The sequence below is a fragment of the Petromyzon marinus genome, chromosome 50 (genome assembly GCF_048934315.1).
Source record: "Petromyzon marinus isolate PM22_M1 ecotype Great Lakes invasive population chromosome 50, UKy_Petmar_22M1.pri1.0, whole genome shotgun sequence".
NCBI lineage: Eukaryota > Metazoa > Chordata > Hyperoartia > Petromyzontiformes > Petromyzontidae > Petromyzon > Petromyzon marinus.
Window position 1 is genome coordinate 5,668,578 of NC_133716.1, and position 25,226 is coordinate 5,693,803.

A 25,226-nucleotide genomic window follows, 5' to 3' on the forward strand; every position below is an offset into this window, starting at 1 on the left:
CGATTCTGAACTTATTGGTCACCCCGTGCCTCTTATAAATCTCAAAGTTCATCCTACAAAGTCCCATCACAAGGGAGACACACAAACAAAATAGACACAAGCAATGTTTTATTTATTACTCAATTTCCCTGTACAAGATAAAGGGGTAAACCGTATGATTTGACGGGTATACAATCATTGCTGCTGATGATGATAATACCGATTACATTTTTAAAGTGTCAAACCATACATTCGCGATAAAATTTCGCCAAACTACGCGGCCATCGATTCGGGCTTTCATGCACGCACGCCACCCCAACCTCACGATGTCCTCACGGCACCCGCTCTCCCCACCACTACTCCCACCACTCCCTTCCCCTTCATCCCCCCCCCCACCATCGCTCCCTCCCACCCATTACCCCTCCTCCCACTCTCTCACGCGCAGGGCGTGAAAGAAACAGCGAGAAGTTGACATTATCTGACACACGCCATCAACTATTCGCTATAACCGGAGCGGCCCTGCAGCTTTCTAGGAGCACGAGGTCTGAGGCAGCGGCGAGCGAGGGGCAGCAGAGGGGAGGAGGGCGGTCGGGAGAAGGGGCAGTAGGGAGGGCGGTAGGGGGAAGGGTCAGTAGGGGGAAGGGGCAGTAGGGACAAGAGGGCAGCAGGGACAAGAGGGCAGTAGGGAGAAGGGGCAGCAGGGACAAGAGGGCAGCAGGGACAAGAGGGCAGTAGGGGGAAGGGGCAGCAGCGAGAAGAGGGCAGCTGATAGGAGAGGGCAGCAGGGACAAGAGGAGAGAGAGGAGAAGACGCGCGGTGGGAGTCAGAGATGCCGAGGTCATTTCTGGTGAAGATGCGGAGGAGGCACGCGCAAGGAAGCGGACACCACTACCGGCACAGAGAGCCCTGCGTCACCAGAGGGGACCTTCCCTCGCCCGACAGTGAGTGGTGGTGGTGGCGGCGATGGTGGCGTGCGTGCACGCGGGGTGAACGCGTGCACGCAGTCGTTGGCGCACCGCGACTGCTAACGCGGCGGAACGGCCGAGTATTTTTTGTTTTTTCCCGCTCACGGCTAACGTCGGTGGCGACTCTCTGAACCGCTCATGTGCCTCCCCTAGATCGACTCAGCCTTAGGCGTGTGTGTACCGGGCACCGGTGTGCAAACTTCGGCACCGGGAAGACGAAAGGCGGCCGGGCGTGGTGCTGGTCACAACCGCTATTCCCGGACCAAATGAGTACTTGGTGCGGTGTGTAAATGTTGCCTTTAGAGAGACAAAGGCGGCCGGGCGTTCAGAACGCCATATAAATGCCGATAATGTGTGTAGGCTACACGGGTGATATTTGTCCTTGCGAGAATACAGTACATAACGTATAAGAACACGTGGATTCTAGAACACAAGCTGGCTAAACAAAACAAACCACACGCACACTAAGTTCTTTAACATCCTTAAGAAAAGTATAAATTGGCTTGAACCAGGCCACGTCGTGATTAATCCACCCCAAGCCGTCTATGTATTATAAACTTCTTTCGCACCCTACGGAGCCAACCGCGCTGATCGGAGGTGCAATCACACCAAAACGGCGCGTGCTGTCCCAGGCTGGCAAAGTGGCGATGCTGTGTGTCCGTTGGCCCTGCGTTTTGTTCTCTAATTCACGTGTTCCTCTTCCTGTCTCGCGCGAATTTCGCGTAGACGTCGCGCTCGCAAAGTGCACGCGTTCGTTAAACATACACAGGCGCACGTATACACACACACACACACACGTGTGTGTATGCACGCACACATATATATACATAGCACTACAGTGAGGGAAAAAAGTATTTGATCCCCTGCTGATTTTGTACGTTTGCCCACTGACAAAGAAATGATAAGTCTATGATTTTAATGGTAGGTTTATTTGAACAGTGAGAGACAGAATAACAACAACAAAATCCAGAAAAAACGCATGTCAAAAATGTTATAAATTGATTTGCCTTTTAATGAGGGAAATACGCATTTGACCCACTCTCAATCAGAAAGATTTCTGGCTCCCAGGTGTCTTTTATACAGGTAACGAGCTGAAATTAGGAGCACACTCTTAAAGGGAGTGCTCCTAATCTCAGCTTGTTACCTGTATAAAAGACACCTGTCCAAAGAAGCAGTCAATCAAACTCTCCACCATGGCCAAGACCAACGAGCTCTCCAAGGATGTCAGGGACAAGATTGTAGATCTACACAAGGCTGGAATGGGCTACAAGACCATTGCCAAGCAGCTTGGTGAGAAGGTGACAACAGTTGGTGCGATTATTCGCAAATGGAAGAACACACAAAATAACTGTCAATCTCCCTCGGCCTGGGGCTCCATGCAAGACCTCACCGCGTGGTGTTGCAATGATCATGAGTACGGTGAGGAATCAGCCCAGAACTACACGGGAGGATCTTGTCAATGATCTCAAGGCAGCTGGGACCATAGTTACCAAGAAAACAATTGGTAACACACTACGCCGTGAAAGACTGAAATCCTGCAGCGCCCACAAGGTCCTCCTGCTCAAGAAAGCACATATACATGGCCGTCTGAAGTTTGCCAATTAACATCTGAATTATTCAGAGGACAACTGGGTGAAAGTGTTGTGGTCAGATGAGACCATCCCCACCGTCAAACATGGAGGTGGAAACATTATGCTTTGGGGGTGTTTTTCTGCTAAGGGGACAGGACAACTTCACCGCATCAAAGGGACGATGGACGGGGCCATGTACCGTCAAATCTTGGGTGAGATCCTCCTTCCCTCAGCCAGGACATTGAAAATGGGTCGTGGATGGGTATTCCAGCATGACAATGACCCAAAACACACGGCCAAGGCAACAAAGGAGTGAATCAAGAAGAAGCACATCAAGGTCCTGAAGTGGCCTAGCCAGTCTCCAGACCTTAATCCCATAGAAAATCTGTGGAGGGAGCTGAAGGTTCGAGTTGCTAAACGTCAGCCTCGAAACCTTAATGACTTGGAGAAGATCTGCAAAGAGGAGTGGGACAAAATCCCTCCTGAGATGTGTGCAAACCTGGTGGCCAACTACAAGAAACGTCTGACCTCTGTGATTGCCAACAAGGGTTTTGCCACCAAGTACTAAGTCATATTTTGCAGAGGGGTCAAATACTTATTTCCCTCATTAAAATGCAAATCAATTTATAACATTTTTGACATGCGTTTTCTGGATTTTGTTGTTGTTATTCTGTCTCTCACTGTTCAAATAAACCTACCATTAAAATTATAGACTGATCATTTTTTGTCAGTGGGCAAACGTACAAAATCAGCAGGGGATCAAATGCTTTTTTCCCTCATTGTACATACCATACATAATACACGAGCAAAGACCCCCCCCCCCCCCGACCCGTCCCATTCTAGCCTCAACAGACTGTTGGGGCGAGTGCTGTTGGCGAGCGCCTCTGTGTGGTCCGAAAACCACGCCCGGCCGCCTTTGTATCCCCAGTGCCGATGTTTTTATTCCAGGATGTTTCTGTTGCGCGTCGTCCCTTTAAGATGTTTCTCTGTTCATATTTTGTTTGTTGCGGTTGTACCCAACTCAAGAGCCGCATGGCTCACAGGGCTATACCTAATAAATGAAACTTGAAAACTCCGTCTCGCTGGGGTTCGTGGCGTAGTGGCGCTCACTACTACACTACCGCTCCCCTCCACACACACCACACCAAGGCCGTAATTATGATATATATTGGGGGGGCCAAATATGCTCAAAATGTTCCCGTCCCCCAATATATTGCTATACAATAGATTTCTGTTTACATGATTGTGCTCTTTGGTTCTATTCGGTAAAGTCACGTAGGTAAAAAATACGTTACTTTACCGAATAGAACCAAAGAGTATGGATCCTTGCAGTCACGAAAGCTTTAAGTCTAGAATGCATGAGTGTGGTTATGGTTGTACTTTATTAATCCCTAATGTCTGCCATTACATACAATGAAACAAGAAAACGTAAAAAAAGAAAAAAACAGAGCAAGGTAATACAATACACTATTAGACATTATTGTAAAAAATTAATAAAACGTCCATCCTATGCGTTAGTTAATTTTTTAATATTTTAGGCAGGAAATTCGTTTTCAAATTTAGATTTTTTTTCTGGGAGGGGACCCCCAGACCTCATGGAAGATTTGGTCCCCCCCCCCAATGTTCACTCCATGGCTACGGCCTTGCACCACAAACAAAACGCATGTACACCCAGGCGTACATGCGTACACAATTAAAGATGCCCCGTTAAAGGCTTAACGGGGGAGCGGTGGTGTAAGCGGTTAGCGCACTGCACTCCGAACCTCGTGAGCCAAGTTCGATTCACGGCCACCGCCAACACCGGCGCTCGATTATCTGAACCGGTTCTGGTCCTCCCCTAGGTCGACTCAGCCTCAAATGAGTACCTGATGCGGTGTGTAAAAGCATCTCCGCCAGGGAGACAAAGGCGGCCGGGCGTGGTTGCTGGCCACCCACCTCCTCGTGTGCCGTGCCGGCCTTCATAGGTGCCCGCTAACAGCACTTGCCCCAACAGTCTGTTAAAGTCTGTTGAGACATACAGACGTACATGCATGTACATGTACATGCCTACGCACACGCGTAGGCATGACACAGCCTTGAATCGCGTGGCCATACATATAGGCGAGGGGATTTTTTTAGTGTCGTTTGATTTTACATACTCCGAACGGATTTTGTCGATGCCGACAGATTGTGAAAAGAACGACCACGTGTAAGTGAATCCGGGACACAGAGTTGGCCTTCGGGATAAATAAACAGCGACGTAAATCCGCGACTCTTATTGGTCGACAGGGACCGCCGGCGCTGTGTCGGAGCGAAAGCGGAACACGAGGATGAAGAGAACAAACACATGGACATACTTGTTGTTGATTGTTAAGCGAGGCGAGTGAGTGGGTTTGGAGCAGGGCACGTCGCTCGCGTGAAGGGGTGGTACCCAACAGTCGAGATCCGTCCGACACTCGTGTTCCGAAAGCGGAACACGAGGATGAAGAGAACAAACACATGGACATACTTGTTGTTGATTGTTAAGCGAGGCGAGTGAGTGGGTTTGGAGCAGGGCACGTCGCTCGCGTGAAGGGGTGGTACCCAACAGTCGAGATCCGTCCGACACTCATTGAATTTTGCCCCCCCCCCCCACCCCCGTTTCAATGTTTGAATGTGTTGTTGTGTACATTGTATGGGGAGCGGTGGGGCGGCGGTTGGCACGCTGCGCTATGAACCCGGGCGACGCGAGTTCGATTTCCGCTCCGGTCCTGCGCCTCTCCTAGGTCGACTCGGCCTCAAATGAGTACCTGGTGCGGTGTGTTGACATCGCCACTGGGGAGACAAAGGCGGCCGAGCGTGATTGGTGGCCACCCACCCCCTGGTGCGCCGTGTCGGCCTTCATAGGTGCTACTCGCTAACAGCACTTGCCCCAACAGTCTGTTCAGTCTATATGGGGGATCTTTGTCAAAAATGATTGCTCCCGTGGTGTTAATGGTTTATCACACTTAACTTGTAGAATCCTTCTCCGGGCGTGGCAGTTTAAAATAATGGTCCGGAGCACAGTGCGCTACCCACTGTGCCACCGCTGTTTAGTTTGTTGTTCGATTAGCACGGTTGGCTACGTACGGTGCGAAAGAAGTTCAACATACATATTGACATAGACTCACGCAGACACATTGTTGTCCTGTACAAAGGCTATACGGGGGATCTTTGTCTTTGTTGCATTGCCTTCCGCAACGAAGCAAGAGGTGCTCATAGAGGATGGAGAAACAATAAAATAACTCCGATTTGCAGGAGGCGTTACCTGAAACCCCCTGTGAACCGAGTAATTCGCCCGCAGTGGAGTGTGACGCTGATGTCAGCAGAAAGCGGTATAAGTGATCGGTTTATCAGGAAAACCAGCGTTGACGTGAATGACAAACTAATTACGTATTAAACAATGGGAACACGTGCACACATACAACAATGCGTGCGGCACACTGTGTGCGTAAACGTATGTTGAGCGTACACATGGGGCGGGGAGCGGTGGCGCATTGGTTGGCACACTGTGCCACCAAAACTGTGCCACCAAAACTGGGCCACCCAAACTGTGCCACCAAAACTGGGCCACCAAAACTGGGCCACCAAAACTGGGCCACCCAAACTGTGCCACCAAAACTGGGCCACCAAAACTGGTGTCCTGAGTTTGGTACCGGTACACGGATAACATCAGTGGCGAGCGATGCCTGCACAACCCTTATAGTTCACACTAAGCCATAGGAGGTGTTTAATTTTGGATTAGATCGCGTAAATACATAAATGTGTCATTAAACCTTCCACCACCCGACACGGCCAATTAGTAAGGCTCGTCACGTAAATAAAGCGTGCCAATTAGTGACTACCTCAGCACACCGGTGTGTTGCAAATGTTGCGGGTTTACTCTCCAACACACAACCGGTTAGTGCTGAAGCAGTAACGAAATTGGCACGTTTTGTTTCCGTGACAAACCTTACCAATTGGCTGTGTCGGGTGGTGGCGGGACACAACGACGCATTCCTATTCACGCTATCTAACCCAAAACAAATACAACAAACCCCCAACCCTTTATATTCTTGGTTCTTTCGGTACAGTCACGTAGAAGGGTAACAATAAAATAATACAAATATAAAACAATAAAATTATCACGACGTTTCGACTACAACACAAGCAATCATCATCAGGTGTGAAAACCAGAGAACCTCTGTCTTGGACTTCTCCAAGACAGAGGTTCTCTGCAAGCCATCTGGCTACCATGAGAGATTCGTTCATGAGGCTATCCACATATACAAACACAGAAACAATTTCAACCGAGAAGATGGATTCTGGCTTAGCAATCATTGGAAGGATTTGATAAACCATTTCGGGTCTTAATTGATTGTTCACGCTTCCGGTGGCTTTCAGACGACATCCATTATTTTCGTCTTCCCCCTCCTCTTTTCCGAACATAGATGGATGCATCCATCTGAATAACTGCCAAATCGCTCTCCGTGGTGCTAAAGTAAAAAAAAGCCACTTTTTTCAAAATTTCTTACTGTGGTTTTCACACCTGATGATGATTGCTTGTGTTGCAGTCGAAACGTCGTGAGAATTTTATTGTTTTATATTTTTATTATTTTATTCTTTCCCTTCTACGTGACTTTACCGAAAGAACCAAGAATATGAATCCCTGCAGTCACGAAAGCTTCAAATCAAAACCCCAACCCTTTATTTAACACGTTGGAGGCTTTCACGACCAATATCATCCGTAATAGAGGTTTTTTGTGTTAGATCGCGTAAATGTATAAATGTGTCGTTAAAACCCGCCACCACCCGACACAGCCAACTGGTAAGGGTTGTCACGTAAACAGAACGTGGCCAATTCATCACTAGTACAGCACGCCAGTGTGTTGGAGAGCAAAGCCACAACATTTGCAATCTGAGTACGACGTTTCGCCAGTTACTACAACTAGCTTCATCAGGCGACAGCCAGATTTGTGGAGAAGTCCACCTGTTTCAACTCTTTAATTTTGGATAACTTTGGCCGCCAAAGCCTACCACCTGTTAAACTCACTGGATTCTGCCTGTGCATTGAATCCGTCTGTGTGGAGCTTCGAGCGTTTGTCCGCCTCGCACGCGTGGGGGTTTTTAAAAATAATTTTCTTCCACGTGGAGCCAAGCACTCGTTCATGGAATGGGACAAACGTCTGAGGAGTAGAGCCTCCCGAAGAATTTCGCATTTCAAATTGCTCGGCATGCGTTAAACTGCTCGGCATGTCCCCGCTTACTCGCCTCAGCACGTGCACAGTGCAAGTGTCATACATCCACACGCACATTCATTCATACAGAGACAAATATCCCCTGATATCGCCTTAAACACAGACTGTTGGGGCAAAGGGAACAGTACCTATGAAGGCGGGTATGGGGCACAAGGGGGTGGGTGGCCAGCACCACGCCCGGCCGCCTTCGTCTCCCCATCGGCGATGTTTACACACCGCACAGGTAACCTATTCTGAGGCCGAGTCGACCTATGGGGAGGCCCAGGACCGGTTCAGATAATCGCCACGAGCGGGAATCGAACTCGTGGGGGCCGGGTTCGTAGCGCTGCGCTACCGCTCACAACAATTCGCACGTGCACACAAACCCGTGTGTTGCAGCTATTCACCGTGTAGCCCTTGGGTAGACTGCTGGGGGAAGCTTCCATTAGCGAGCACCTATCAAGGCCGGGACGGCCAGCGCCACTGGGTGGTGTGGCCAACACCACAGCCGGCCGCCTTTGTCTCCCCAGTGCTGACACTTAATGCCGCGTTGCAGGTTGGGTCCACCTCATTGGAGGCGCAGGACCCAGTCCGTGTGCAGCGTAACCGCCGCTGATGTTGGCCGTGGCCTGGAATCGAACTTGCCCCGGGGTTGCTGGTCCGTCGTGGCGTTGCCAACCGCTGCGCCACCGCTCCCCAAAGATCACGCGCAACATACACGCGCGCATTGTTGGGATCACATCCTGACATCACACCTAAGCACGCAGGCGCACAGACAACGAAATATTGTCGGTGCTGTAGATTCTAACGATGTTCTAGAAAGGGGGCTGGAGAGCTGACACGCTTTGGGCTCAAACGTAGCGATATCACGCAGCTATTGTTGCACAATACGAAGGGCATGCGGTAGATCTGACCTGCAACGTTTCGGGCCACCGCCCTTCTGCACGGCACTTTGTACGCTACGTCGCTTATAATGATGATGATATACAGAGAGGGAAAAAAGTATTTGATCCCCTGCTGATTTTGTACGTTTGCCCACTGACAAAGAAATGATCAGTCTATAATTTTAATGGTAGGTTTATTTGAACAGTGAGAGACAGAATAATAACAACAAAATCCAGAAAAACGCATGTCAAAAATGTTATAAATTGATTTGCATTTTAATGAGGGAAATAAGTATTTGACCCCTCTGCAAAACATGACTTAGTACTTGGTGGCAAAACCCTTGTTGGCAATCACAGAGGTCAGACGTTTTTTGTAGTTGGCCACCAGGTTTGCACACATCTCAGGAGGGATTTTGTCCCACTCCTCTTTGCAGATCTTCTCCAAGTCATTAAGGTTTCGAGGCTGACGTTTGGCAACTCTAAACTTCAGCTCCCTCAACAGATTTTCTATGGGATTAAGGTCTGGAGACTGGCTAGGCCACTCCAGGACCGTAATGTGCTTCTTCATGAGCCACTCCCTTGTTGCCTTGGCCGTGTGTTTTGGGTCATTGTCATGCTGGAATACCCATCCACGACCCATTTTCAATGCCCTGGCTGAGGGAAAGAGGTTCTCACCCAAGATTTGACGGTACATGGCCCCGTCCATCGTCCCTTTGATGCAGGTGAAGTTGTCCTGTCCCCTTAGCAGAAAAACACCCCCAAAGCATAATGTTTCCACCTCCTTGTTTGACGGTGGCGATGGTGTTCTTGGGGTCATAGGCAGCATTCCTCCTCCTCCAAACACGGCGAGTTAAGTTGATGCCAAAGAGCTCCATTTTGGTCTCATCTGACCACAACACTTTCACCCAGTTGTCCTCTGAATCATTCAGATACTCATTGGCAAATTTCAGACGGGTATGTATATGTGCTTTCTTGAGCAGGGGGACCTTGCGGGCGCTGCAGGATTTCAGTCCTTCACGGCGTAGTGTGTTACCAAATTGTTTTCTTGGTGACTATGGTCCCAGCTGCCTTGAGATCATTGACAAGATCCTCCCGTGTAGTTTTGGGCTGATTCCTCACCATTCTCATGATCATTGCAACTCCACGAGGTGAGATCTTGCATGGAGCCCCAGGCCGAGGGAGATTGACAGTTCTTTTGTGGTTCTTCCATTTGCGAATAATCGCACCAACTGTTGTCACCTTCTCACCAAGTTGCTTGACAATGGTCTTGTAGCCCATTCCAGCGTTGCGTAGGTCTACAATCTTGTCCCTGACATCCTTGGAGAGCTCTTTGGTCTTGGCCATGGTGGAGAGTTTGGAATCTGATTGATTGATTGCTTCTGTGGACAGGTGTCTTTTATACAGGTAACAAGCTGAGATTAGGAGCACTCCCTTTAAGAGTGTGCTCCTAATCTCAGCTCGTTACCTGTTTAAAAGACACCTGGGAGCCAGAAATCTTTCTGATTGAGAGCGGGTCAAATTCGTATTTCCCTCATTAAAATGCAAATCAATTTATAACATTTTTGACATGCGTTTTTTTTATTTTCTTGTTGTTATTCTGTCTCTCACTGTTCAAATAAACCTACCATTAAAATGATAGACTATGAATTTCTTTGTCAGTGAGCAAACCTACAAAATCAGCAGGGGATCAAATACTTTTTTCCCTCACTGTATCTCCGAATCACGGACAACGCCGGACACGGACTTGGGTCCACAGCTGGCCGTGTGTGTGTGTGTGTCACGGACGATGAACTTCTTCCGCCACCGTACGTAGCCAACCGCTCGAATTTGAGATGTGCGCGCAGCGGGGCAACCGTATGGGAAGGTCACGCAATTGTCCGGAGGAGCCGTGTCGGGCCATCGAATGACGAAGCCTTTGGGGATGACCGCACACACACGGGGTGTGGTAAGGGGGGGGGTTGGTAAATGTTCACGATGAAGTTGGTTTGTTGAGTTCCTTGTAGGTCAGAAGGAGGACCTTCAAACGGACACTGTGACCTCTCTAGACCAGTGGGTTCTTAACCTTTTACTACAGCCTTGCATCCCTTGGTTCTCAATTGTTAAAACTTTTTTTTTAACAATGTCAATAAATACATCGGGGTTTCATGAAACAAAGTAAGCTGTACTTACGTGCGCGTGCTCAATTTGTGTATATAAAAAAAAATCTGGCCATGTCTCGCACGCCTAGAAAGGGGCATCTCGCAGGCCCAGGGGGTGCGTGCACCCCAGGTTAAGGAGAACCACTGCTGCAGGATGTCGGTGAAGAGAGAGTTGCCAGCAACGGGCTAATTGGTAAACGCAGAGACATCTCTCCGTCCCCGAAGGTTGCTTTTTGGTTCGGCGTAATTTGGCACACGGGTAAAACACCGATTTGGGAAAATGAATGTTCGAATTCTTTGACGAGGACCTGGCTTCCGCCTCCGAAACATTGTTAGAGCAGCAGCGACAACAATAACAAACAAATTACGAACAAACATCAATCAAACAATCAATCGTTGCGATGTCAAGTTTCATGGATCATCAACCCCGGTTACAACTGGCACAGAAAATATAACTTGGGCATGGGAAACGACCAGGGGAAGCGGATAGCAGGCTGGGGCCCATGCAAATTTGCATGGGACTTGTGTGTGCGTGTACGTTTCACGAAAGGGTTGCGTCTGTTTGTATGTCGCGGTTAGCGCACTGCACTACTGCGACCCGACTACGATTCCCGCTCACGGCCAACAACAGTGACGATTATATGAACCTGTCCTGGGCCTCCGCTAGGTCGACTCAGCCTCAAATGAGTACCTGGTGCGGTGCGTAAACATCGCCATTGGGAAGACAAAGGTGGCCGGACGTGGTTGCTGGCCACCCACCAACTCGTGTGCCGTACCGGCCTTCATAGGTGCTCGCTAACAGCACTTGCCCCAATAGTCTTTAAGGCTACACGGGGGATCTTTGTCTGTGTTATCACACACTGCACGTTCCCTTGCCTAGCGAGTCCAGACGAAGGCAGTTGGAAGACAAGAAAATTTTTTTGCGCAATGCTTGGGAGCGAGTTTCACAAGAGGCCAATCTTTGGCTCTTCCAAGTTGAATCAACTCAGAGATTCGCCTGGCCAGCCTTGCACAATTACCGGACAAAAACAGCAAAGACCCAGGGCCCTTTGTTTTACACACACACATACACAGCTAGATAGAAAATTCAAATAGCCATGACGTTTCACTGTTTAAGAACCACACAAATGTCACGTCGGGGTTTTTTTTATCACTTTTTCTTAGCGTTTCACAACACACCGACTCAAAAAACAACCCAAGGGAAGGACGTTAATAATTATAACGTCTTAATTCTCGCAAAAGTTAAATTATGTTGGTGATGCTGCTGCTACCGCTGGCAGCGATGCAAAAGCACAATTAACAACTGAAAACACTCGTCATTAACACTATGGCCTTACAATAAACACACCAATCTATATAAGCGACGTTTCAGGCAATGGCCCTTTTTCATAGCACACAGAAACTGCACTTGTCCACACAGTGGAATCATAAGGAGAGTTACATTTTAAAAAATATTTCTGATGACCAGTTTTTGTTGTTGTTGATGTTGTTAAATGAGGCATATGAGTAGTTACACGAATATTAGTTACTGAGTACCCGGCAAACCCTTCAATAATCAAAAGTATAACTGAACTCATCGCACTCTCTGAGAAAAGGGGAAACAGATCATTGCTGGTCGGTTTCATGGCTGTCTGGCTGGACCCTGGCACATGGGCAAATGCGCGATGGTGATGTTACACCAGCAAACAAAGGGGGGGAGGGAAGTTGGGGTTATGGGAGGGAAGCGAGGGAATGGGGGATGGACTGACACGTCCAAAGCGCGTGCGGGCTACTGGTTGATGTTAACATTTCTCAACGGCCCGTCATCAATCACAACGGTCCATTATTAATCTCAACGTTCCATCAATCATCTCAACGGGCCATCATCCGCCTCAACGGTCCATCATTAATCTTAACCGTCCATCATCAACCTCAATCGTCCATCATAAAACTAAATGGTCCATCATGCATCTCAGTGGTCCATCATAAATATAAATGGTCCATCATCCATCTAAACGGTCCATCATCCATCTCAACGGTCCATCATCAATCTCAACGGCCCATCATCAATCTCAACGGTCCATCATCCATCTCAACGGTCCATCATCAATCTCAACGGTCCATCATCCATCTCAACGGTCCATCATCCATTTCAACGGTACATCATCAATCTCAACGGTCCATCATCCATCTCAACGGTCCATCATCAATTTCAACGGTCCATCATCAATCTCAACGGTCCATCATCAATCTCAACGGTCCATCAGCCACCTCAACGGTCCGTCATCAATCTCAACTGTCCATCAGCCATCTCAACGGTCCATCATCAATCTCAACGGTCCATCATCAATATCAACTGTCTATCATCAATCTCAACGGTCCATCATCAATCTCAACGGTCCATCATCAATCTCAACGGTCCATCATCAATCTCAATGGTCCATCATCAATCTCAACTGCCTTCAGCCATCTCAACGGTCCGTCATCAATCTCAACGGTCCATCATCAATCTCAACTGCCCATCATCAATCTTAATGATCCATCATCAATCTCAACGGTCCATCATCAATCTCAACGGTCCATCATCCACCTCAAACGGCCATCATCCATCTCAGTGATACATCACTCATCGCACTGGGCCCTACCTTGACTGATTGACATTGACCTTGCTCTTTATTGACGTTTACGATGTCAGCGTGTGCAGTCAGCAAGGGGAACCAAGAGGGATCGCCGGAGGAAAGCAGAGGGGACCCCTTCCTGGACCCCGGGGTCCCTCCATCCCCGGAGACCCCATTCCGCTCCAAGTCCCCAAAACGGGACCCAGAATTGGAGGTCCCGGACCCAGCTGTGCACCGCCCGGGAGAGACATGGGCGATCCTGGGCCGGGAGCATGGTCATGGAGACACCAAGTGGAAAGGGCGAGGCCTGGGTATGGAATGCGCATCGTTGCCTTCGTTGTTGTCGTCGTGATCATCGTTATAGTCGATCAAAGTTTGTCAAGCTGGAAGACGATCGGCCATCGCCTATGCTATGCCGAGGTGGCTGACAATGGGGGTCCGTCCTCGGGCCAGATGTGGTACAAACATCCTAACACAATCTCCATCCATCTCTCCATCCATCTCATTTCCATCCATCTCACCTCCATCCATCTCTCCATCCACCACTTCATCCATCACTCCATCCTCCTCTCCATCCTCCTCTCCATCTCTCCATCCATATCACCATGCATCTACCTCTCCATCTCTCCATCCTTCTCCTCCTCTTCTGGCTATGATCAGCAGAAGACGCAAGGCTCACCATGCCGTGTGAAGACCCTCTCCGCTACGCCGGTCTCACTCTACCCCTGGTGCCAGTCGGGGTACCCTGGTCACCGAGGGGGGCTCACGTGGGACCCCCGCACGGGGTCCCAGACCTTCTCGGCCGCCCCTCCCCAGGGCTGAACGTCGTCCAGGGGCCCTTTGGGGGGAGTCTCCACGCTGCCGCCATGGCTGCCACCGCGGCGTCGGTGCAGAACTTGCTCCAGGCTCGCACCCATCCGGAGAACTGCATCTACAAGTGCCTCAAGTGCCATAAGGTGGGTCCCAACGGATAGCCGCTGATGAGCAGTGAACAACTCAGGACGTGCGTAGGCGAAGGCAAGACCTGCCAGCACCTCCGATTTGCACGGTTGGCTACGTGCGGCGCGAAAGAAGTTGAACAACATACGTCATTGGCAGTCCCTTGATGGTTCGAGGATGACGTCCATCAGGTTTAGTGGTAACTCAGGATTCCAATTCTGGATCCGCAGATCTTTGGGCATTGGGCGCGCAGTACCAGGTAGCACCACACACGCAGAGATTCCGCCACCGATGCGTCGTTTTAAACCTTGCCCCTGGCCTCCTGCTCGGGCACAGGGCCGAGCACAGGTTCTCTCGCGAAGGCATTCAAAGTGAAGGGGCCCACATTTCCGAGAGGTTCGAACGGAGGGCACGTGACCCTCCTCTCTGCACTGCACAACCGAGAAGCGCCAGGACGGTGCTGGAGCCAGCCCGGCGGGGCTCAGGAGGCGCCAGGTTTTATTTTCTTTTCCATCCACTGCAGGAAGCCGAGCGGTTGCTCCGCTGACGTTGCGCACGTGGCGGCGAGCGAGCCCCAGGCGTTCCCGCGCCCTTGCGTGGCGCGCTGATCAACGTTCGTTGCCGCATGTGAACGTCCGTCGGCCAGCGCGGAGGAGGATTTAAGAACCTCGCACCCCGACACGGCCGGGAGATCGAATTGAACCGGCGACCTCTAAAAACAACTAAACTAAATGTGTTTTATTTTACCAGGTATCAGGCACTACTGCACGGCTATGTATTTCTGTTTCAGCGGCGACCTGGTCATCACAAACGATAGCTCAGTGTCGTCATGTGAAAATGTACAGCGGCCAAATACTCTGAACGTGCGATGTCGATTCTTAATGCGGAGGGAAAAACCGGGAGGACCCGGAGAAAAATCCACTCGACCACGGGTAGAACACGCAAAGGCATCGGGGTCGGGATCAAACCCACGACCTCCTGCATACCAGACGAGGTAGTCAACATCTCGCCACCGCGGCGCCCCGTAGCTGCTGCTGCGCACGGGAGCGAGCGATAACCGTCGCAACCGGGGCACCCTCGAGAAAAACGTCCGCTGCAAGGGCGATGCCGCCGGCAAGCGAGCGTGGAGACTCCGTCTCTGCGGGGAGATGAAGGAAGCCTCACCCCTGGTGGTGTTCCTCTGTGCCCCCCGCTCCCTTCCGCCCACAGGTGTTCTCCACCCCACATGGTCTCGAGGTGCACGTGCGGCGGCTGCACAGCGGCTCGCGGCCATTCGCCTGTGAGGTCTGCGCCAAAAGCTTCGGCCACGCGGTCAGCCTGGAGCAACACCGCGCGGTGCACTACCAGGTAGCGGTGCACTACCAGGTAGCGGTGCACTACCAGGTAGCGGTGCACTACCAGGTAGCGGTGCACTAACAGGTAGCGGTACACTACCAGGTAGCGGTGCACTACCAGGAAGCGGTGCACTACCAGGTAGCAGTGCACTACCAGGAAGCAGTGCACTACCAGGTAGTGCTGCATGCGTGAAGATAAACATCCTCTTCCACCCCCCCCACCCCAAACCCGCTCCTCCCTTCTGCCCCTCCCCCAGTTAGCAGACGCACACACAGACAAAGCAATTACACACACAGACAAAGCAATTACACACACAGACAAAGCAATTACACACACAGACAAAGCAATTACACACACAGACAAAGCAATTACACACACAGACAAAGCAATTACACACACAGACAAAGCAATTACACACACAGACAAAGCAATTACACACACAGACAAAGTAATTACACATACAGACAAAGCAATTACACACACAGACAAAGTAATTACACACACAGACAAAGCAATTACACACACAGACAAAGCAATTACACACACAGATAAAGCAATTACACACACAGACAAGGCAATTACACACACAGACAAAGCCATTACACACACAGACAAAGCAATTACACACACAAACAAAGCAATTACACACACAGACAAAGCAAGTACACACACAAACAAGGCAATTACACACACAGACAAAGCAATTACACACACAGACAAAGCAATTACACACACAGACAAAGCAATTACACACACAGACAGACGAACAGACAGATAGGCAGACAGACAGATATACATGGACCCCGGTGACCGCAGTTCGATTCCCGCTCACGGCCACGATTATCTTGAACCGGTCATGGGCCCCCTTCCCCTAGGTCGACTCGGCCTCAAATGAGGACCCGGTGCGGTGTGTAAACATCGCAACTGCGGGGGGGGGGGCAAAGGCGGCCGGACATGGAGTTGGTCACCCGCCCCATCGTGTGCTGTGCCGGCCTTCGTATGAGCTGCGCGCTTAATCAGCACTTGCCCCAACAGTCTGTTAAGGCAACACGGTCGGAGGGATGAATCTTTGTCTTTGCCTCCTCCGCAACTGCAGGAGCGGAGCTTCGACTGCGGCATCTGCGGGAAGGCGTTCAAGCGCTCGTCCACGCTGTCCACACACCTGCTCATCCACTCGGACACGCGGCCCTACCCCTGCGCGTACTGCGGCAAGCGCTTCCACCAGAAGTCCGACATGAAGAAGCACACGTTCATACACACAGGTGAGACACAAACACACACCGATACACGGGTGAGACACACACACACCTACACACACCTTCACACCCCTTCATACACACAGGTGAGACACACACAACAACAACCGCCATTCGCCACTAAGTGGCAGTGACGTCACCACGACGCTTGTGCCAGGCCATGTGCACCTTGAGGCCACGTGAAGTGTCGAACGCCCGCTGGCAGGAGGTCACGGGGCAGACCCAAGTGCCACGGGTCGACTGACTGAGATGACTGACTGATGCACCACCTGTGCCCCCTACTGTGCCAACCTGCTGTGCTTTAGCCACCCGGCGCTCCGCTCGTTGTTGTGAGCGTCGCTCCTCCGCCCTCCGTTGTTGTTGGAGGGCGACTGCCTCCAACTGCCCAGTAGCATCCTTCACGAGCCTCCTGCACAGAGGCCGGTCTTGACACCGCTGGTAACAGTCATTGGCAAGTCCACTCAGCTCCACGTCCTCCTGTACCACATCACTCCATCTCTTCTCTAGCCCGTGCCGCGCCCGTTTAGCCCCCTCGATCCGGCCGAACAAAAGCTGTTTCGGCATGCGGTGGCTGGGCACACGGGCTACATGATCCAGCCAACGCAGCCTTGCCTGCCAGAGGAACTCACCGATGGGACCTTGCCCAGATCTTTCAAGGATTTGTGAGCTCCTCACACAATCCAGCCTGGTTAAACCCAGGATGGATCGCAGGCAGGCTAGCCTAAATGTTTCTAACCGGTGAAGATGTTCCATTAGGGGTGGTCCACTTTTCGCAAGCGTAGAGAAGGGAGGGAATGACCGTGGCCGAAAGGACCTGAAGCTTAGTGCGGAGCGACAGACCAGGTAGCTTCCACACAGCGTTACGCAACCGATGAAGAGATATTGCCGCTCGACTGTTTCGGAGTGATACCTCTGCTGTTCAACTGGAGCCGGTCATAAGCACACTGCCCAGGTATTGGAAACTCTCCACTCTCTCCACAACTGCCCCATCACCGATTGGGAGTTGTGGGGGTGGAGTGTCCGATGGTACAAAATGCCCAGGCAGGTGCTTAGTTTTGGTGGGGCTGATGGTAAGGCCCCATCTCTTAGTGGCACGCTCCAGTCTCAGCAGCAGCGTCTCAAACTCCTCCTCTGAATGAGCAGCTATTACCAAATCCTCAGCATACATAACGTGGTTGAGCAATAGGGAGCCATCCGTTGACTGCACCTGGGCATCGATCAGCCTCCTATTATATCTGTACCAAATGGAGATTCCCCCGGTACAGCTATTGAAGGCTTCACGAACTACGTGGTCAAAATAGATGTTAAATAATGTGGGAGCCAGAGGACATCCCTGTCGCACCCCAAGGTGTACAGGGAATAGCTCTGACTCCCGGCCACGTAGTTTTACCCGGGCCTGCTCACCATCATGAAGGTCCTTGATGATCGTGAGCAGAGGGTCAGGGACTCCAAAAGCACGAAGAACGACCCAGAGCCCAGGCCTACTGATGGTATCATAGGCCTTGACCAGGTCAATAAAGCAGAGATGTAGGTCTTGCTGGAATTCCCTACACCTCTGCTGTAGCAGACGGACAGAAAATATGGCTTTCTGTGCAGGACCGCCCTTTCCTGAAACCACATCGGGGCTCCGCAAGCCTCTCCTCAGCATGCCTGGCAAGGCGATGTTGAATAATCCTTGCCAGGACCTTTCCCGGCACACTGAGTGAGATGCCCCTGTAGTTGTTACAGTCTGTGCAGTCGCCCTTCTTAAAGAGGGGGATCACCAGGGCATCCTTCCAATCCTGCGGAACCCGTCCAGTGGTCCAGACTGTTGTTATGATGTCATATAGGGCTGTCTGTGCACAAACGCCACCTTCCCTCAGCATTTCGCTTGGGAGATCATCTCTGCCGCTGCCTTTCCTGAGACACAAAACACACACCTATGCACACACATGTTCATACACACAGGTGAGACACACACACACCTACACACATACGTTCATACACAAAAGTGAGACACACACACCTACACACACATGTTCATACACACAGGTGAGACACACACACGGGGGTACGGGCTCCAATCGGGTACGGGTCTCACCTGCGCACGTGCCACACACACACACACACACGGGTGTGGGCTCGATCGAGTACGGGCTTACCTGTGTGCATGCATGTGTCTCACCTGTGCACATGCCGCGCGCACACACACACCGGTTTGGGCTTCATCGGGTATGGGCTCACCTGTGTGTGTGTGGGGTCGGGCATGGTGCTGCCCGCCCACCCACCCCCTTTATGTGTTGTGTCGGCTTTCATAGGTGCTCGCTAGCAGCACTTGCCCCGACAGGCTATGCGGGGGGGACATTTGTCTTTGTATATATCACCTGTGTGTAAGTGTTTGTGTCACCTGTCTGTATATGAACGTGTGGGTAGGTGTGTGTGGATATCTCTCACGCGTGTGTGAAGGTGTGTGTGTCTCACCCGTGTGTATGAATGTGTGTGTGTAGGTGTGTGTGTGTCTCACCTGTGTGTATGAACGTGTGTGTGTAAGTGTGTGTGTGTGTCTCACCTGTGTGTATGAAGGTTTTTGTGTGTCTCACCTGTGTGTTTGAAGGTGTGTGTGTAGGTGTCTGTCTCACTTGTGTGCATGAACGTGTGTAGGTGTGTGTTTCTCACCTGTGTGTAGGTGTGTGTGTGTGTGTCTCACCTGTGTGTTTGAACGTGTGTGTGTCTCACCTGTGTGTATGAACGTGTGTGTAGGTGTGTGTGTGTCTCACCTGTGTGTATGAACGTGTGTGTTTGTAGGTGTGTGTGTCTCACCTGTGTGTATGGACGTGCGTGGGTGTAGGTGTGTGTGTGTCTCACCTGTGTGTATGAACGTGTGTGTAGGTGTGTGTTCACCTGTGTGTATGAACGTGTGTGTATGTATGTGTGTGTGTCTCACCTGTGTGTATGAACGTGTGTGTAGGTGTGTGTCTCACCTGTGTGTAGGTGTGTGTGTGTCTCACCTGTGTGTATGAAGGTGTGTGTGCAGGTGTGTAGGTGTGTGTGTGTGTGCACGTACACCAGTGAGGATTATTTGAACCGGTCCTGGGCCTTCGCGAGGTCGACTCAGCCGCAAACGAGTACCCGGTGCGGTGTGTAAAAACACCGCCACTGGGGAGACAAAGGCGGCCGGGCGTGGTGCCGGCCGCCCACCCCCATCGTGTGCCACGGTGCCGGCCTTCACCTAGGTGTTACTCGCTAACGGCACTCGCCCCAACGGTCTGCCGAGGCTTCACCGGAGGACCTTTGCCTCTGTGTGTGCGCAGGCGAGAAGCCCCACAAGTGCTCCGTGTGCGCCAAGGCGTTCAGCCAGAGCTCCAACCTCATCACGCACTCGCGCAAGCACACTGGCTTTAAACCCTTCACATGCGACCTCTGCGGCCGCGGCTTCCAGCGCAAGGTCGACTTGCGGCATCACCGCGACACGCAGCACCGGGCCGCGCCGCCGCCACCGCCGCCGCCGCCGCCAGCGCCCGACAACTGCACGCGGTTCCCCGAAGTCCCCGGCGAGAGGGAAGGGAAGGCTGACACCTCACCCCTGTGAGGATGAGGGAGTGGTGAGTGGGGGGTAGAGGTGAGGTGAGTGAGTCGAGGGGAAGGGATGTTAGGCTTGTCTCACAGGGCGAGAGAGAATGGAAGATACTGTAGGCCTCGGCTAATTTACCATTTTTTACCGGGTAAAACGGGTAAAGGTAAAGGTGTCGACATGCCAAGGGGTAAGGTAAAGGGTAGGGTAAAGGTAACGTGAAGTATTACCCGGTACACACCTTGTTTACCGCTTGCTAAAAGCTCTGTGTGCGCAGTCCGTGGCCTCCATTTAAAATTGGAATCATCGAGAGTATTTTAGAGATTAATAAAGCGCTCTACCTAGCATTTACCTGTTACAAACCTTGTTCATGTGTAGTACCACCCCAGTAATTACCCTGTAATCGGGTCATTTGTATGGGGTAAGGGTAAAAGGTAGGGTAAAGGTAGGCTCGTTGATTTTGACCTTTCACCTATTACCTTGCCGAGGCCTAATGGAAGGCTCACACCTCACCCCGGTGAGGCTGGCGGAGTGGTGAGTGGGGGATAGAGGTGAGGGAAGGTGAGTTAGCCGAGGGGAAGGGAGGTTAGGCTTGGCTCACACGGCGAGAGAGAAGGGAAGCCTCACTCCTCACCCCTGTGATAGAGTGGGTGGGTGAGGGGGGATGGGTGAGGGGAGATGAGAATGTGACGAGGAGAGTGGTGGAGTGGAGAGAAGCGAAAGCTCACCCCTCACCCGCGTGAGGGAGATGATGGAATTGATGAGAGATGGGTGAGATGCTGTGAGGTGAGGTGAGGCGAGTGAGGTGAGGGGAGGAGAGTAGGTTTGAGAGTGGGCCAAAATGAGACAACAGGTGAGATGAGGTGAGAAGGGAAGGTGGTGAGGAGATAGGTGAATATGTAGGGCGGTGAGGAGAGGTGGGGGCAGTTGAGTGTGAGAGGTGGTGAGGAAGGGCTGGTGAGGCAATGCAGGAGAGGAGAGGCAGGTGAGAAGTGAGGAGAGGTGAGGAGGGGGGGGAGAAATAAAACGTCGCCGATCAACGTCGGGCCAAGCTCGTCCACCTCCTGGACAATTCAGGGAACGTGGAATCGGGTCACTTATTTATCATGCAGGTAAAGACGAAGACAAAGAATCCCCGTGTTGCCTTGACAGACTGTTGGGGCAAGTGCTGCTAGGGAGCAGCAGCTGCGCCTACGAAGGCCGGCACAGCACACGAGAGGGGGCACGGTGGCCAGCACCACGCCGGGCCACCTTTGTCTCCCCAGTGGCGATGTTTACACGTCGCACCAGGTACTCATTTGAGGTCGAGTCGACCTAGGGAGGGATTGGGGGAGGGTACCTATTCACACAAATGCACGATTATATCATTCGGCGCACGATTATATCATTCGGCACGCGATGGAGTGCGCACGTGGTAGCAACGATGTCGTAAAGTGGTGTTGTCAAGGTCTTGTTTAAATGGTGACCTTCGCAAACATTGACCTTTAAAACGTAGTCAGGTTTCCTCGACGTGCTATCTGTCTTCTTTACACCAAAGGACAAGCATCGCCGTTGCAATTATTATCACCAGGGATGTCCTGCTCCGCATTTGTAACGCCATGTAATCGTCAACGGCTCAGGGATGCAGGCTGCGTATATGAATGCGTTATTGTGTAATAATGATGATAATTATTATTGTGTTATATTTATATACAAAACAGAGGATTCCTCCCGTGTAGGCTTAACAGACTGTTGGGGCAAGTGCTGTTGGCGAGCACCTGCCAGCACCTCTCCCCAGTGTTTAATTTGTGAGCACTAGAATAGTCTTAACAATATTCACAAGTCATGTGTAATTGCTGCCGCATACACGGATTTAAGGTACGTGTGTGTCTGCATACAAAGTGGCAGTCAAAATTTTAACGGAAATATGCTTAAGGAATAGGTACGGGTGAGCGATTATTTGATTTATTTAAATATGTATATACGGCTGTTTATTAATCAAACAACGATAGCACTTGGGGCGCCGCGATGGCTGGGAGATGTTAACTACCTCGCCTGGTATACAGGAGGTCGTGGTGTTCGATCCCGACCGTCATGCCTGCTGTATATTTGGAGTCTGCATGTCTCTCTTTCTCTCTCCGTGGTCGCGTGGATTTCTCTCGCGGTTTTTTCTCTCCACGTTTATAATCGACATCACGCGTTTAGAGTGTTTGGCCGCTATAAATGTCCAACACAATGACGATAAGTCCACAACGTTGAGCTATTTTTTTTATTCGTGATGGCCGGGTAGCTTCTGAAAGAGTTACATGGCTCAGTGGGGCATACCTGGTAAAATAAAATGAGGTTTTGTTTGAAAAGTTTTAGTAGTTTATCCAGGAAAGCCTCGCCGAGCCTCAAGCCTCGTTTTCAAGAGGGCCCAGCTTCACTGGGGACTCAAAAAGGTCACCCAAACCCACTAGGCTGATCTGTCCTACCCTGGTCACCGCCACCACCCCCACGTCGCAAGCCAGCCCAGCAGAATTTTGGGGGGAGGACTACAGAAATTCCTCGATTAGCGCCGCTAGACGAGTCCCTGAAAAGTGCCGCCGGGTGTTAAGCGAGGAACTGCTGCTGCTGCTTCTCAATCACATTGCACACGACAGGATGTGAACTGCGGTCATCCCATGGCGGGGACAGGGAACCCAGATGAGGGTACGCCATTCACTCCGCGTGCTCTATCGCCGTACCGCTCAGACGCGCAGAAAGCAGTTCGAACGGTGCACGTTCCGCGCTATAACGGCACCTGTTTCCGTATTATAACGGTGCACGTTCCACGCTATAACGGCGCGCGTTCCACGCGTTCCGCACCATAACGGCGCGCGTTCCGCGCTATAACGGCACCTGTTTCCGAATTATAACGGTGCACGTTCCGCGTTATAACGGTGCGCGTTCCGCGTGATGACAGTCGCGTGTCCCACGCTGTAACTGCACTTATCCGCAATGCCAACAGTGTGACGGTGGTGGACATTCTACATTCCCATGGCAGTGGTCAGTTCATCCATGGGGATGACGACCCTTCGCCTTGGCTTTCCCACGAGGTGGTACCTGTTTTATTGATCTCGAAGAGATGATGGCAGCCTTCGTGTCGTCACCGCCGCAACACACATCACGTGAACGCTTCTCACCATCCGCATGTCCTTATCCGTACACGGATAACCATGCCAACCAAGTATAGAGTTGTACAATAATATATTGTCATTATATTCAGCCTTAAATGATTTTCTGCTCAAATTAGCATTGAGGCTTTGGCTCATCACGCGTTTGCAGCCCTCCCTCAGCCTGTGGTGGAAGTTAAACATTCCTATGTCGGCGGGTGGGACAAGTCTCTCCAGCAGACAACCAGTTGATCCCCCCACCACCATCATCATCCACAGAGTGGTGTTCATTTCACCGACCTCCGGAGAGAAGGATGATGGGTTGAGTCAAACCCCCTAAGCAGGACTAGAATTTGCAACCTTACGGTTGCGGAGATTAACAGAGACTTCCTTTGCAGAGTCAGAAGGAAAGCTTTAACTATGCACAGGACAATACCTATGCACTGAATATATATGCACATATATACTTTCGGTCGGTCGGTCGGTCGGTTGGGCATTTTGTGAATAAAAGTGAAAGTGGGTGAATGAATTTGTCGGTGTGGGTTTGTGTTGGGATTCCGAATTTCCCTGTGACCATGGCCACGTTGGGCCAATGTTGCGCCAACGTTCGGGTAACGTCGAGCCAACGTTGAGGTGACGTCGGGCCAACGTCGGGGTGACGTCGGGCCAACGTTACCGCGACGTTGCGCCAACGTTTGCGCCAACGTTGGCATTCAGGAAGCCTCTTGTTCAGGGGGGCCCTGCCGCTACCCTTGGCTTTTTACTTAAAGCGGTGTTGTTCTTCACAGCAAGGCCCGCGTGCCATTGGCGGCCCCCTGGTGGCCTTTGATGCGGCCCCTGGCATGCGGCCCCCCACCGACAACACGCAAAGAGTGGTAACACCACCCCCAACATCATCGCTGTGTTGATGTCAAACCCACAATGGTTTCGAACGCGTGGCTGCCCTCGCTAACCGACCGATGATGTCATATCGGCAAAAGTGTCCCCCGCCTCCAACGTTCTCTGAAAATTATTGCTTCAAGAAGTGTTCGGTCGATTAATGATGACTTCGTTGTTGTTGTTGTTGTTATTATTATTAACCGGGACACACGGAGAAAGCCCCACGCCTTGCGCGAGGGGGACAACGATCTATCCCCGTACCGACGGAAACAGACGGCGATGAGTCCACTTTTGGCTGCTGGCCATCGAACAGAGACGGTGTCTCACCGGATCGCGCGGCGCCTTCAGATGCGCTTCTGCGGCCGTCTGGAACGCTCTTTCCTGCCCAATATTAGGAAGCCCACATGGAGCTGTGCGCTTTTAAATAATCAAAATTGAATTCGCATTTATTTAGAACTGCTTGTGGTGTTTAGTTTGTTGTCCTTCCCCCGCACCTCAAATTAGCACGGTTGGCTACGTACGGTGCGAAAGAAGTTCATGACGTAGATGGCATGAACAGAGAAGCATTCTCACTGTGTATACATCGAGTCTACGTTTCTGTGCGAGTCTATGGGTCTCTGTGTGAGTCTGTGTGTCTCTATGTAAATATATGGATCTGTGTGCGAGTCTATGTCTCTCTGTGTGAGTCTATGGATCTGTGCGAGTCTGTGTCTCTGTGTAAATCTACGTCTGTCTGTATGAGTCTATGTCTCTCTGTGTAAGTCTACGTCTCTTTATGTGAGTATATGCCTCTCTGTGTGAGTCTAT

At 51.1% G+C, this 25,226-nt stretch overlaps 1 protein-coding gene across 2 annotated transcripts; it reads left to right on the top strand.

Moving 5' to 3' along the window:
• The first annotated feature begins 407 nt into the window (after positions 1–407).
• LOC116953202 (uncharacterized) lies at positions 408–24,065 on the top strand. Of its 2 annotated transcripts, none has more exons than XM_032973162.2 (6): positions 408–920; positions 13,425–13,658; positions 14,008–14,303; positions 15,496–15,633; positions 16,718–16,883; positions 20,168–24,065. In XM_032973162.2, the coding sequence occupies exons 1-6, from the start codon at positions 809–811 to the stop codon at positions 20,443–20,445; spliced, it is 1,224 nt and encodes a 407-aa protein (XP_032829053.2). In that variant the 5' UTR covers positions 408–808; the 3' UTR covers positions 20,446–24,065. The 2 variants fall into 2 exon arrangements, with proteins under 2 accessions (XP_032829053.2, XP_032829054.2); XM_032973163.2 differs by having other exon boundaries at positions 409–920; positions 14,011–14,303.
• The last annotated feature ends 1,161 nt before the right edge of the window (positions 24,066–25,226 follow it).

Bases quoted from the DNA above. Each gene is read 5' to 3' on its own strand.
- LOC116953202 (XM_032973162.2), top strand. From the start codon at position 809: ATGCCGAGGTCATTTCTGGTGAAGATGCGGAGGAGGCACGCGCAAGGA. The intron at 14,304-15,495 runs GTGGGTCCCAAC...TTCCGCCCACAG, and splicing joins AGTGCCTCAAGTGCCATAAG to GTGTTCTCCACCCCACATGG. The intron at 16,884-20,167 runs GTGAGACACAAA...GTGTGTGCGCAG, and splicing joins GCACACGTTCATACACACAG to GCGAGAAGCCCCACAAGTGC.